General features: G+C 32.4%; 1 protein-coding gene across 4 annotated transcripts; it reads left to right on the plus strand.

The window, feature by feature from the left end:
* The first annotated feature begins 739 nt into the window (after positions 1-739).
* On the plus strand, positions 740-9,673 carry LOC143064241 (uncharacterized). Of its 4 annotated transcripts, none has more exons than XM_076236925.1 (10): positions 741-851; positions 4,056-4,160; positions 5,503-5,606; positions 6,025-6,130; positions 6,521-6,550; positions 6,972-7,013; positions 7,575-7,604; positions 8,151-8,180; positions 8,966-9,022; positions 9,365-9,673. In XM_076236925.1, exons 4-10 carry the CDS (start codon positions 6,064-6,066, stop codon positions 9,421-9,423), a joined length of 315 nt encoding a protein of 104 aa, XP_076093040.1. In that variant the 5' UTR covers positions 741-851; positions 4,056-4,160; positions 5,503-5,606; positions 6,025-6,063; the 3' UTR covers positions 9,424-9,673. The 4 variants fall into 4 exon arrangements, with proteins under 4 accessions (XP_076093042.1, XP_076093040.1, XP_076093041.1 ...); XM_076236926.1 differs by having other exon boundaries at positions 8,154-8,180; XM_076236927.1 differs by lacking the exon at positions 6,521-6,550 and having other exon boundaries at positions 740-851.
* The last annotated feature ends 3,569 nt before the right edge of the window (positions 9,674-13,242 follow it).

Consider the following 13,242-nt stretch of genomic DNA (forward strand, 5'->3'; position numbering starts at 1 on the left):
GTGGGGTACTTGATGTCTCAGCTGCTCACCCCTACCAAAAAAAGTTTGAAGTGGCCCCCCCGAGATACAAATCCTTTCATTTACTTGTGTTTTAGAACAATATTATATTTATCTTATAATTTGTTTTAACTCTTTTAAGTTTTATTGTGTATTGCCTCATGTTTATGCATATTGATTGAAGATTAAAGGAAATTAATGACAAACTTTTATATCTTGAGTTCACTACTTTACAATGATTGCATTATATTCTGGCGCGTGTAATTGTATAGTCTAACGCGTGTACAAAGTTGAAGGTGTTAATTGGGTGTTATTGTAGCAATAAAAGTTAAACAAGGGTCACACTCCCCGTTAATCTCATTTGACTGATGTTCCACATTGTCTGTACTGTCATACCTTAGAGTGAAGCCACATCTAATGTTATTCCTATTAAGAACAATGAATTGTATAATGTTAGAAAGGAAATAATATTTCATGTTTTTGTTTAATAAATCCTTCTAAGGAAAGTTGAAAAATGTCTGTTTTAATTTCCATTTCATATTAAATGAAATTAAATGCATATTTCTTTATATTTAATAAAAAAAAAAGTTTTCTTGTCGCTTCTTGACGCTTTTTGTCGCTTTTGATGCTTTTTGTCCCTAATTAGTGAGACCTTTTCCTGTAAGGGAGGTAACCGAAATATTAAACTGCTTCCTTGCTAAGTCTACGTCCGATTTACGTCTGGATATTAGTGCTAGACACCAGTTTTGAAAACGCTTGCGCAGGAGAGAGTAGGAAATTTACATCAAAATGTCACGTTATTCAAGGCCTCCAAATACATCTTTATATGTCAGAAATGTTAACGAAGGAGCAAGGTTATTTTTCATTCATTTTCCAAGTTGACTAGAAATCGCATATTTACTGCACACTATATAATTTTTATAGTCACTAATTTTAGAGTATCCCAGTCTTTGGATCACTGTCCATCGCCTCATTTATACTTTTCCGCCATTTCTTGCTCTCGCAGTCGTTCCTGTATAATTTTGTTGTCACGGACTCAATATAAAATTGATATTTTCTAGTCTGACAAGAAAAGGTATCAGTGGCGGATCCAGAATTTTCATAAGTGGGGGCCCACTGACTGACCTAAGAGGGGGCCCGCTCCAGTCACGCTTCAATGATTCCCTATATAAGCAACCAAATTTTTTCCCAAAAAGGAGGGGCCCGGGCCCCCTGGGCCCTCCCCCTAAATCCGCCTCTGGGTATGGAAGAGAATCACTATTTCGCAAAAGATTTGGACATGTTGACCAATAGTCCAAATAATTATGACTTGAAAGGCTATAAATTTTATAATTTATAATTTTTGTCTTTGACGCCTTACTTCGACGTCATAATGCTGAAGCTGCCATTTTCGGTTGGACTTTGAGAGCATATATTGTTCTCAACTTTGAGACCCAATTTTAGCCATCAAATTTTCATTGAAGGCTAAAAAAAAATGCATATATAAAAATTCTTACCTTTTATGACTAATTTATGTGTTTGTTTGTGTAAAATATTTTCAAGTCATCCCTACAGAAGTACAATGTAATGATATAAATAACAATTCCATCCGAGACAGGAACATGTCGACTGCATTTTTTAGAACGTTTATCTGATTTCTTTTGAGAGATACATCCTAGTAAAATAATTTTTACACCAAACCCGGTAAAATTTGGACAGACCCGAATTTCCGGAACTTTTGTTTTACATTATCCGGAAATTCAGGTTCGTCAAAATGTACCGAGGTTGGTTCAAAATTATATTTTATACTCATAAAATGAAGCATCTTAAGGAGAAATCAGCTAAACGTTTTAATAAAGCAGTAAATTCCCTCTCAAAGTCCAACTGAAAATATGAGTTTGTGGCATTATGACGTCGAAGTAAGGCGTCAAAGAAAAAATTATAATAGCCTTTCAAGACGTCATAATTATTTGGACTAGTTAACCAACAGCAACTCGTCCCAATTCGTCCTTATAATTTGGTATTTGGATATATGCTTGGTGGACCAGATAATCAACACCATTTCAACTATTGACGCCATACAACTGTCACTTTTCCACTGGGGCGTCAGATATTTTGCATTGTGATGTCAAAATTTACGGGAACCTTTTGTGATGGCGGACAAATAGAGAGATATATTTCTTAATAGCGCAGACCTTCTGACCCAGTCATGGTTAACTAACTCCTCCCACTGACTGATCAAATGATTAAGTGACTTGTCATTAATGATAGAGCAAAAAAAAATAAAAAAAAATATTTTAAGTTATTTATTTTTATGACACAAGCAATATAGGGTAAATGGACACCCTGGGGAATTAACAAATGATTAAGGAAAAAATGTAGTTTGAGTCATTTAAAGTGAAGTCAAATGATACTACACACCTTACAAAAGAGATTCAATTTTAATATACTTGAATGGCTTATTAACTACATTTACTACAAAATAATTTATGTGTACTTAAGTTAAAATAAGATTATAAAATTGAAAAGAAATGTTAATGTTTATTAAACTTTACTAAAGATTTTTTGGGGGGATTTCAACCAGCTGACAGTGTTCTCCCCAGGCCGTTTTAGCGTCGCGGTACCGCGACGCTATATTTCTTCCCGTGACGCTATAAAAATTACCGCGACGCTATAATTATTTTCATTATGTTATTTTTCTCGTTCCTAAATTTTGAACTTTCATCTAATTACCACTTATGATCATAAAAAAAATATATCTCACTTTTAATTGTAATCCCTTCAAGTCGGACAATAGAGGCAATTTGGAGTGGTTAAATAGGTGTTAATTGCCCTTTGGGTGATAACTGTTTGGATACGAATACCCCAAGCTGTCACTTTGACATGATTAATACCACGTGGTTTGCAATCGGCAAATTTCGACAAGGAGAAAAGTAATCAGAAAAAATTTTAAAAATCGAAATATATGTTTACTAAATGAAATTTCAATGAAACAAACATTTTTTCTCTTTTAAAATGAGGTTGAGTCTTATCTTTTTACGACTTTTAATATATTAGTATTACTTTCTTTCTCTTCTTTTACTTTTTTGTAAATCGAGAGTGAAAATTTTGATTTTGGGCGAAATAAGTTTTGTACTTTCTTTAGAAAGTGATCAAAGTTGGCTTGTGTATATGTTTCATCCATTTAATGCATTAAAAACGCCATATTCATTCCCAATCTCTTGTCAAACATTGTTTATTTTCGTATTTTTCATTGCTTTCGGCGGCCATTTAATATTTTAGTGTAAACTACTGTTCGGAACCGGACCAGATATGATAAATATCCGCATTTTACAATAATAGCTACATATGCACAAATGGCACAGTATACAGAAAACAATGATACATAAAAAGAAAACTAAGCATTAACAGACTACTTGTAGATAACTTTGTAAAAATATATTATTTTGTAAAAAGAAACAACTGGGACCATGAACCAATATGTTTCAAAGACATGATAAAGAATTTTTTCTATTCAAATTTTTTATTAAGAACCCGTGTTTTTTCCTACATATTTAGTGCAATTGTATCTAAACAGGTTGCACTATAATAAACCATTCATTCATTTAGCTGGGTATAGGTAGGGTAACTGGAACCACACATATATTTTTATTTAGACTTAAAGAGGAAAAAAATAATTCTGGAACTATAAATGAATATAGAAAACATAAACTGAAAATACTGTTATCATGGTTATAGTTTAATTGTATTCTCAGTTATGAATTCAACAATATAAAAACAAAGAATAGGGTGGAATAGAATATTTTATTTACCAAATAAGGGCCTATAGCATACAAACATTATAATACATTTTGTAATAAACAATAGTGTATATAACATAAAGGAAATAAAGCATTGCCACGACACGACAAATTACATTGTAAAAAATGCAATTTAATTTTTTACGCCAAATGTGATGCTATCCAAAATTTCTGGGGAGAACACTGGCTGAATTTAAGAGTTTGCTTAATCAAGTGTTTTAAAGTTTTATTTAGAACTTTTGCTAGTTAGTTTACAATGTATTGTTTATGTTAATTTAGGGAAGATGAAATGAGAGCGATGTTTGGTAAATATGGACCATTGAAAGATGTCTATATACCATTAGACTATTATTCTAGGCTACCTAGAGGATTTGCATATATTCAATATCCTTTCATTAAAAAGATGTACAAACTGAACTACTCATTATTATAATAGAAATTTGCGTTTCATTAAAAAAACTTACTTGCTATTTGAAAATTGTGGTCTTTCTACTATAATGATAAATGTAAAAGATTTCAAAATATATACCAACTAACATGAAGTCTTAGATAACTTTTCTCAGTTTATTTCCGATGTTTTTATATTGGTAATCATGTCACATACAATGTAGACTTCTTTTTATTTTAATTGTCATACTAGTAAACATGTTAAAATCTATGATTTAGTTTTGGGACAAACTTCAGTATGGCAATGGCTTTAATAGGAAAAACATCAGAGGCTGTGAAAATTAATATAAATTTATTCATGTTTAGTATATATTGCAGCATCTTTACTTCAGTTTATAAGAACACTGCATGCAATAGGCAATGAATAGTCCATCTACATGTGTGTCTAATATTGTACTTTTCTTTTTTCTCAGACTGCAAGTCAGGGGTAGAAAAAAGACAAAGAATTGTCACCGTTTAATGCAAAAGAGATATAGTCAAAAGAGCTAATTTTATGAAAGCACAAAGATAAAGATTATATAGTATTAAAGAAACAGATAAAAGGCTTTACGTCATACATGTACTTGGCAAACTAAATTGATCGAAAAAGATGTCTAAAAGACAAAGATAAAAGACACAGGCATAAAAGTAAAGTTAAAAGAACATCGAACAACGGAAATATGACAGAATGTAATAAAGACAAAGATGCAAGACTTGGCATGTTTTTACTGTCGTGCAATAAAGGCAAAGATAAAGATAGTTGCTCGTGTAATACTCAAAAGATCTAACGGCAAAGAATAAATAAAGAATAAGTAATGGTGCTTATTTTTATGACAAAACAATGTCTGCTTTCAAGATACTGATCATACATGTCTTTAAACTAACTGACGTTATATAAATCTAAAGAAGATCCTATTTAAAAAAAACTATCTATCTTTTTAAAAGTCGTCATTTGTTCTTAAAGTTATGGTAACTGTTTCTTCTTATTAAATGCACATACGTTTGAGTAAAAAGGAGCAGATTCTTAGCACCAAGCACTTCGAAATCAATTGTCTTATAAAATATTTATTAGTGTTATATATCTTTTTATGGACATCAATATTATATTAAATAAAAAACAAGCATGAGAAACACATATTTAAATCATTTTTGTAAATTATTAGAAATATGTCAGTGAGTGTCAAGTTTATGAAATGATTAGGAAATTTATAGTTCAGATATATAAAAATCAATTTTTTATATTAAATGATGCACATATTTGCATGATGTTTTAAAATGCATAATCCTTAACAAGTGGGACATTTGAAGATCCTAGAGATGCTGATGATGCACTTTATCACTTGGACAGAACTAGATACCAGGGCAGAGAATTGGAGATAGAATTTGCAAGGGGAGATAGAAAATGTAAGTAACTTAAAATGGTAAAGATAATCAAACCTCTTCATTTTCAATATTAAAAGGAATAATGTTCTATTGAGGTAATAGATTTAAAGAAAAAAGATTTTGAAGTTTTAATTTCTTGAAGCATTAATTGCCAACTTGGATAGCAGCATTGACATATTCATATAAGAAAGTCATTTTGACAAGACGGCACATTAAACAGGTTGGGGACAGTTGTTATTTCTCCAAATCCGTAGCTATCTCTCAAATGAGGGAAACTTTTTTTTGTTGATAAATTTTTTTTTAATACACAATTTATACTTGAAAGCCCATTTTCATGAAAAATGCAGCAAATATTTTGAAAGGTTAACAAGAACCTAATTTACTGAAGTTTTAAGCCTATAACAACTTATTTTTTTTTCTTTTGGTCTGATTATTATAGCACCAGGTCAGATGAGAACAAAAGATAGAAGACCATACCATGGATCCCGTTATGATGATCATGATAGAAGGAGGTCACATAGATCACACAGCAGAAGCCCAAGAAGGTATAATTTAAAGTTATTTCCAAAATCTTCATTTTACTTGTTCATTTCACTGAATGCAAATCTCTCTGTATAATTATATTAAATGTATTATCTTGCATCACTAACAGCAGCTTGAAGATTAAACATACTAAGAAAAGATGTTTAGTGATTATTTTGTGTTATATAGGTTGCTATCCCATTGATTCATTATTATACCACACTTCTCTCTCTATAACTTAGTAAGTTATATTATTAAACTACTAAAAGTGTTAAGCTCATATTTAACATTGATAGAGTAACCCTTTACTGATTAACTTAAGCTTGTTATGATAAGTAGGTTTTCATTTTGAAATTAGATTTTGACTTGATAAGGAGTGATGCTTGATAAATTGTATTTATGTATGTTTGTAGATACAGATCAATATCACGGTCACCAAGGAGGTAGGTGCACTGAAGTGTCAGTAACAAACATTAGTGAAATCGTCTGTAATGTTGTACACTGGAATAGTGTTTAAAGCAGCTGAAGGTATCCTTCAAAATCTGTTTCTGTCCCATAGTAAAATAAACAAATTTCATTACTTTAAAAAGGACACAGACAGGCAAATCTTTTAGATATCTACATGCTTATTTCCTTTTAAATGTATTTGATTTGTATTAATACAGTTGGAGGGAGTTGATGTAAAGTGAAAAATAAATTATTTGTTTGCTATGTGAAACAAGTTTAGGTATAAGTCTGAACGCTTTAACAGAATAAACAACATGAAAAGTCAGGTAATCTTATTTTTTGAAACTTTAGAATACATGATAGCATTTTGCACATAACACAATTATTAGTACTGATTGAAAACTTTTAAAATTTTAGGTCAAGAAGATCCCGAACAAGATCCAGAACACCAGACAGAAGGTACAGACTTATCACAATAACACCAAAATGTTTAACAGTATTATGTAATAACAACACATAAACATAAAAGTGGATAACAGAAACGTCCAATAATATTACACAATAGAACAGACCACATAAACCAGCTACTCCCAACTCGATAATAAATGGACAGGGAAAGACAAACAACACATGCTCTAGATAGATTGACTTGGTACAGGCACAAAATGTTGGGTTAAACTAGTTGTACAAGCACACACAACAGAATAAATTATAATTTTAACATGTTACAGTAAAGGAAAACATACTGCTATTTATGGATACTTGGGGGGGAATATATTGGTTACAATTTAATATAGATCACTAAAATCTGGAGAATCCAATTAACAAGAAATATTAATGTTAACAGTCTGTACATATTTCTGTATAAGATAGCAAGTATGTTGGCATTTAACATTAGTGGATCATTATATATATAATGTAAAATGACATACAAATGTTCGTCCATGCTGAAATTCATTCTTGGACCCAAAAATACAGTATGCAGTACATTTCTAACCAGTCTATTTATTTTATTTCCAGAAGATCAAGATCAAGATCTTATGACAGAAGGTAAGTTATTTATATATACATTATTCTAAAAATTAGTTATCTATACAAACAATACTGATACAACTGTACCCTTAAAAAAACAATTAACAATAAAGCTTCATTTAGAAACTTGCAGTAGTTCCAGATTATATTTCTACAACAATTTCCTGGCCTACATGTAATATATGTATAAACGATAGTATATAATGTATACTACCACATAGCGTGGATTCATTTATTTTCGTGGATTGAGGAAAAGTTGCACTTTCATGGATATTTGATTTTATGGTTTTGCCAATCTTTGAATACTAAGCCTATAGAAATATTGTTATTCGTTAAACAGGTATATTCTTGGTTCACTTTACCAACGAAACCAACAAAAATTGGTATTTAACGAATAATAATGAATTCACTAGGTTTTTATTAGATAAAAGTCAAAGTAGTCCTTTTCATCAAACTGGATATAAAAAAAAAACTAATTTACTGCATTGAACTAAGATTGTGTAAATGTATACTTTGAAATTACAAAATGATTACTGACCTTAATAACTTTTTATTTTTATCTAGCAGGAGGTCAAGGAGCAGAAGTTACAAAAGGTAAATATCAATACTTTATAGATTTACTAAAAATTACTTCATCTTTTTATTAAATGCAGATAAAAAAAAATAAGATGCATTAAAAAGATATCTCAAATGAAAGAATGCTGCTATACAAGGATCCAGAAATTTTTTCACCTAATTTCGGTCATTTTGAGATAACTTAAAAGTTGGTGCCCTTTTTCAAAAAAGATTGTCAACATCACATTACTGACTTATGCTCATACTGGTAGCCTCGACGAACTTGCTGTTGCTTGCATCGCATTTTCTTAATAAATTTTCCTACCATTTCCCTGAAATCGTTCTAGAGCAATTAAGGGAAGGCAACAGTTTAAAAATTAAATGATTTTAATGGCTCACTTAACATAGAAAATGATAGTGCGAGTGGGGCATCCATGTACTATGGGCAAATTTTTGTTTTTTTCTACAGATATATACTTTGATATCACATGAAAATCTACAATAAATACTTATGAGGGGGGTTAGGAGGGGTCCTGATCCCGAAATCCCAGGCTTAAAAAAAATAAATCCTGAGGTCCCGAATAAAAAAATTTTAAATCCAGACATCCCGAAGTTGAAAAAAAGATCCAGGATCCTGAAAGGGTCAATCCCAAAATCAAGAGCTTAAAAACACCCGATTCCCAGAGTCTCGATAAAGGACCTACCCCCTCACTTATTACATCACAGTGTTTTCATAAAGATGATTGGTGATCTTGATCTTTTTTATAATGCAGTCAAAAAAAGAAATGTTTTGAACTATTTTAAAGTCCATCTACTTTTTACAGGAGGTCATACAGTAGGTCAAAGAGCAGGTCATATGACAGACAGAGAAGTAGAGACAGGTTTGTTTAGGATATTTGTTAGTTTGATAATTAACAGCTTCTGTAGATTTCAGGAAATGATTTTTAAATTATCTTCATATTTGTGAGAAAATCGTAAATTTAAAAAAAAATCTTTGAAACTACCATGCAAAATGTTACCAAACTTCACCTAAATGTGTCTTAATTGTATCTGGAGATTTGATCCATTCACACAAGGCTGCTACAACTAAAAATAGAACATCCAGGGAATTTTTCTAAAATAAATTACACAAAACCAGACAAATTAAAAAATATAAGTTCTACGCAGTAATATGTCCAGATTTTTCTGTAGTCTTTATTGATGGTATGTATTGTTTTTTACAGATCACGTTCATACAGTCGATCACCATCACCAAGGGAGAATGGAGCACCATGAATATTGATTGGACATTATAATCATCTTGGATACATGACATTTCATTGTTATATAAGAGGAGAACAAGTTCAAAATGTATAAAACAAGAACATAGACAAGAAGCCAAAAATTGTTTTATTTTATGTTTTACATGTACATGTTTTATGTTAGGTTTCATCAAAGAAAGAATATCTTTGGACAATTTTTACATGAACAGCTTATTGAGAATTAAATTTTGATAGGTAAAACATTTACAATAAAGCTGTACAGTAAAGTGACTTACAAAGTTTATGTTTTATGTTGACTATATTAGAGAGCTGCTCACGATAAAATGAGATGTGATTGCCAATCAGACAACTATAAAACTAAGTATAAATGGAGCAGATTTTACAAAACTATATTTCACTGTATGTTATTCAACAATTGAGCAAAACCCAAACCGTATAGACAGCTTTAGGGATGTACTGAGGTAAAATTAAAAAAAATCTAGAAATTAAGATTGATATTGTAAGTTGGAAAAGCAATAGTTAAGGAACAAATTAAGCTAAAAAATATTGCTAGTTTGTTGCGCCCCTTTTGAGATATTTAATTTGAATTAAATGGCAGGAAAAGGCTGATTTGACTTTAACTTCTTATTTGCATCGGTTTTATTTGAGTCTCAAATCGAAAGAGAAGAAATCTAAAATCTGCTTTAATTTTAGTAAATAACCTTTAATGAGGTAATGAAGTCTTATATGAAAAGAAAAATGGGTTTTATGAGGCAAGATAGTTTACCCAGTATCATAGGAAAATAACTAGAGTCTGGTGTAACAGCATAACATCAGAACAAACTAAATTCTGTTGGTAATTGCTGAACTCATTAGATGACTAGGATTCAGGGGGGAAAAACATACAAGCAAGAGACACAAAATACCTATCTAAGAGTACTCCCAGCTACTGAAATCTAGTCGACAAATACATAAATCATGTTCCAAAGTAATCAGTACAAATCCAATAGGTATACTGTAAAGACATCATAAACAGTCTGTGAACAGCAGGACTGATTGCAATACAATAATCAGTATAAGCACATAATATGAACAAGATTTAGGATCATAGGTGTATTGCAATACATATTTAGCTATGTTTTAAATTATCGTAAAACAAAATCAATGTTAGAACCTTTAAAAGATCTCACCAGTTTTAAATTGAGTTGTTTCTATGACAATTTGGGAATAATCTTCTGTTAATGGTTGGGGTAGCAGTTTGTATACACAGAAAAATTTCATTGATATTATAATCATACATAATGAAGCATATTCAGGACATTGATTTCTAAAGGTCAACTGTGTCAGTAAGCCTTGCAACTTTACTGTAAACCATGAAATGAAGATATACTGAATCATTGTAATGAAATCTGCCATTAGACTGTGATTACCTAACTTTTATCAGTCAACTAAATTTTATACATGAATTAATTGTAATGTGTACATACTAGTTCGGCATAGTTCATCTGAGCTTGATCTCATATTTTTCGTCCTTGGTCAATAATAAGTTTTTGTGATATATGTCTATTGTTCATATAATTAAATTCTTTAATCATTGGATCAATTTTAGATGCTGTATAAAATGATTATGTCAACATGTCTGTCTTTATTTGACCTTAAGGCTTTACATCATTTTAATGGTTGGTCATTTCCGGATGGGTCCATTCACATACCATAACTATTTTTTGTGTACACAACTATTGTACAGTGTACATGTCTCTCTATCTTAAGTTTGTTTAATATATTTCCCAGATACAAGCAGGTCATAAAATTGGATGTATATATTGCCTGGCTTTGATATATTTTAACCCTCACAAGACACAACATACTGTAAGCAATTTGGGTGCAATTCAGATCTTTTAAATGATACTGGAACTTATTATAGATGCCTACCACAAGCGGATGTGTTGCTAATAAGTTTGGAATGTCTGTCTGCAAGGTCAAGATCACATAACTTATGTCAACTTTGCATGACTCCCCATTTTCTAACATACAAAGTCGTGTCGGACAGAACTTTTAGAAGCCTGGAAATATAACAATGATGCTTGAATTATTGTTGCCCATTCACCTTAAAAGGGTACTTTGTTAATAAAATTGAAAATTGTATTTCCAGGGTCATGTAAATGCTTTACATTACGATGAATAGAAGGCACATTGGGGATTAACTTGTGATCTTTGCTGGAAGTACATGATGCTTTTAATGTTTAATCCCTATTTGCTCACTTTGGGAAAAATCATAAGCTGGCATCTGTCTTTTGTCATCCTACTTCAACTAGAAAAATGGGGAATGTGTATCTCACTTGCATATAACCACATAAGGGGACATAACTCAAGAATTGTATGAGTGACGCTGTCCAAATTGGTACTTTTGGTTTTTGGTTTTCGCACTCTAACTTTAGGTTAGGGTTAGGGTTAGGGTTAGGACGTGCATCGTCAAGAGGCGGCTTACAAGGGTGTACGATGCCTGCCTTCGTTAGACCAAGGTGCCATGGTCATCGAGAGACCTGCAATATTCTTACGTGCGGCTTCCCGATGAAAAATGTTCACCATGTAATATTTTTGGACCGAAGGTGTAGTTTCTGCTCGAAACCCGCGGTAGTAATTTTTTTTCTTTTTTTCCAAGGGTATAGTTTGCCGGCCTGCGATGGTCGAGAGACCCCGCGGTAAGCCCGCACGGGTCTTACCATTTGGCTTCCCGATAAAAAAAATGTCCACTGGTCAAGATTTTTTAACGACGATAAAGTTGGCTGGCCTAGATGGCCGAGAGACCCGCAGTAGCTAGCCCGCGTCTAACGTGCGACTCCTTGATGAAAATTTCACCCACGTAAAATTTTTTTACCGAGGGTATAGTTTGCCGGTCTCGATGGTCGAGAGAGCCGCGGTAGCTCACCCGTGTCTAACGTGCGACTCCTCGATGAAAAATTCACCCACGTAAAAATATTTTACCAAGGGTATAGTTTGCCAGTCTCGATCGTCGAGAGACCCGCGGTAGCTCACCCGCGTCTAACGTGCGACTCCTCGATGAAAAATTCACCCACGTAAATTTTTTTTACCGAGGGTATAGTTTGCCCGTCTCGATGGTCGACAGACCCGCAGTAGCTAACCCGCGTCTAACGTGCGACTCCTTGATGAAAATTTCACCCACGTAAAAAAAATTTACTGAGGGTATAGTTTGCCGGTCTCGATGGTCGAGAGAGCTGCGGTAGCTCGCCGGCGTCTAACCTGCGACTCCTCGATGAAAAATTCACCCACGTAAATTTTTTTTACCGAGGGTGTAGCTTGCCGGTCTCGATGGTCGAGAGACCCGCGGTAGCTCGCATGCGTCTAACGTGCAACTCCTCGATGAAAAATTCACCCACGTAAAATTAAATAGAAATCTATGAAATTTAAACACAAGGTTTATGACCATAAAAGGAAGGTTGGGATTGATTTTGGGTGTTTTGGTCCCAACAGTTTAGCAATTAGGGACCAAAAAGGGCCCAAATAAGCATTTTTTTTGGTTTTCGCACAATAACTTTAGTATAAGTAAACAGAAATCTATGATATTTTAACATAAGGTTTATGACCACAAAAGGAAGGTTGGGATTGATTTTGGGAGTTTTAGTCCAAACAGTTTAGGAATTAGATGCAGATCCCAAATAAGCATTTTTATTGGTTTTATTTATTATTATACACAATAACTTTAGTATAAGTTAATAGAAATCTATGAAATTTTATCACAAGGTTTATGACCACAAAAGGAAAGTTTGGATTGATTTTGGGAGTTTTGGTCCAAACGAATTAGGGGCCAAAAGGGTCCAAAATTAAACTTTGTTTGATTT

This window comes from Mytilus galloprovincialis, chromosome 2 (assembly GCF_965363235.1).
Source record: "Mytilus galloprovincialis chromosome 2, xbMytGall1.hap1.1, whole genome shotgun sequence".
NCBI lineage: Eukaryota > Metazoa > Mollusca > Bivalvia > Mytilida > Mytilidae > Mytilus > Mytilus galloprovincialis.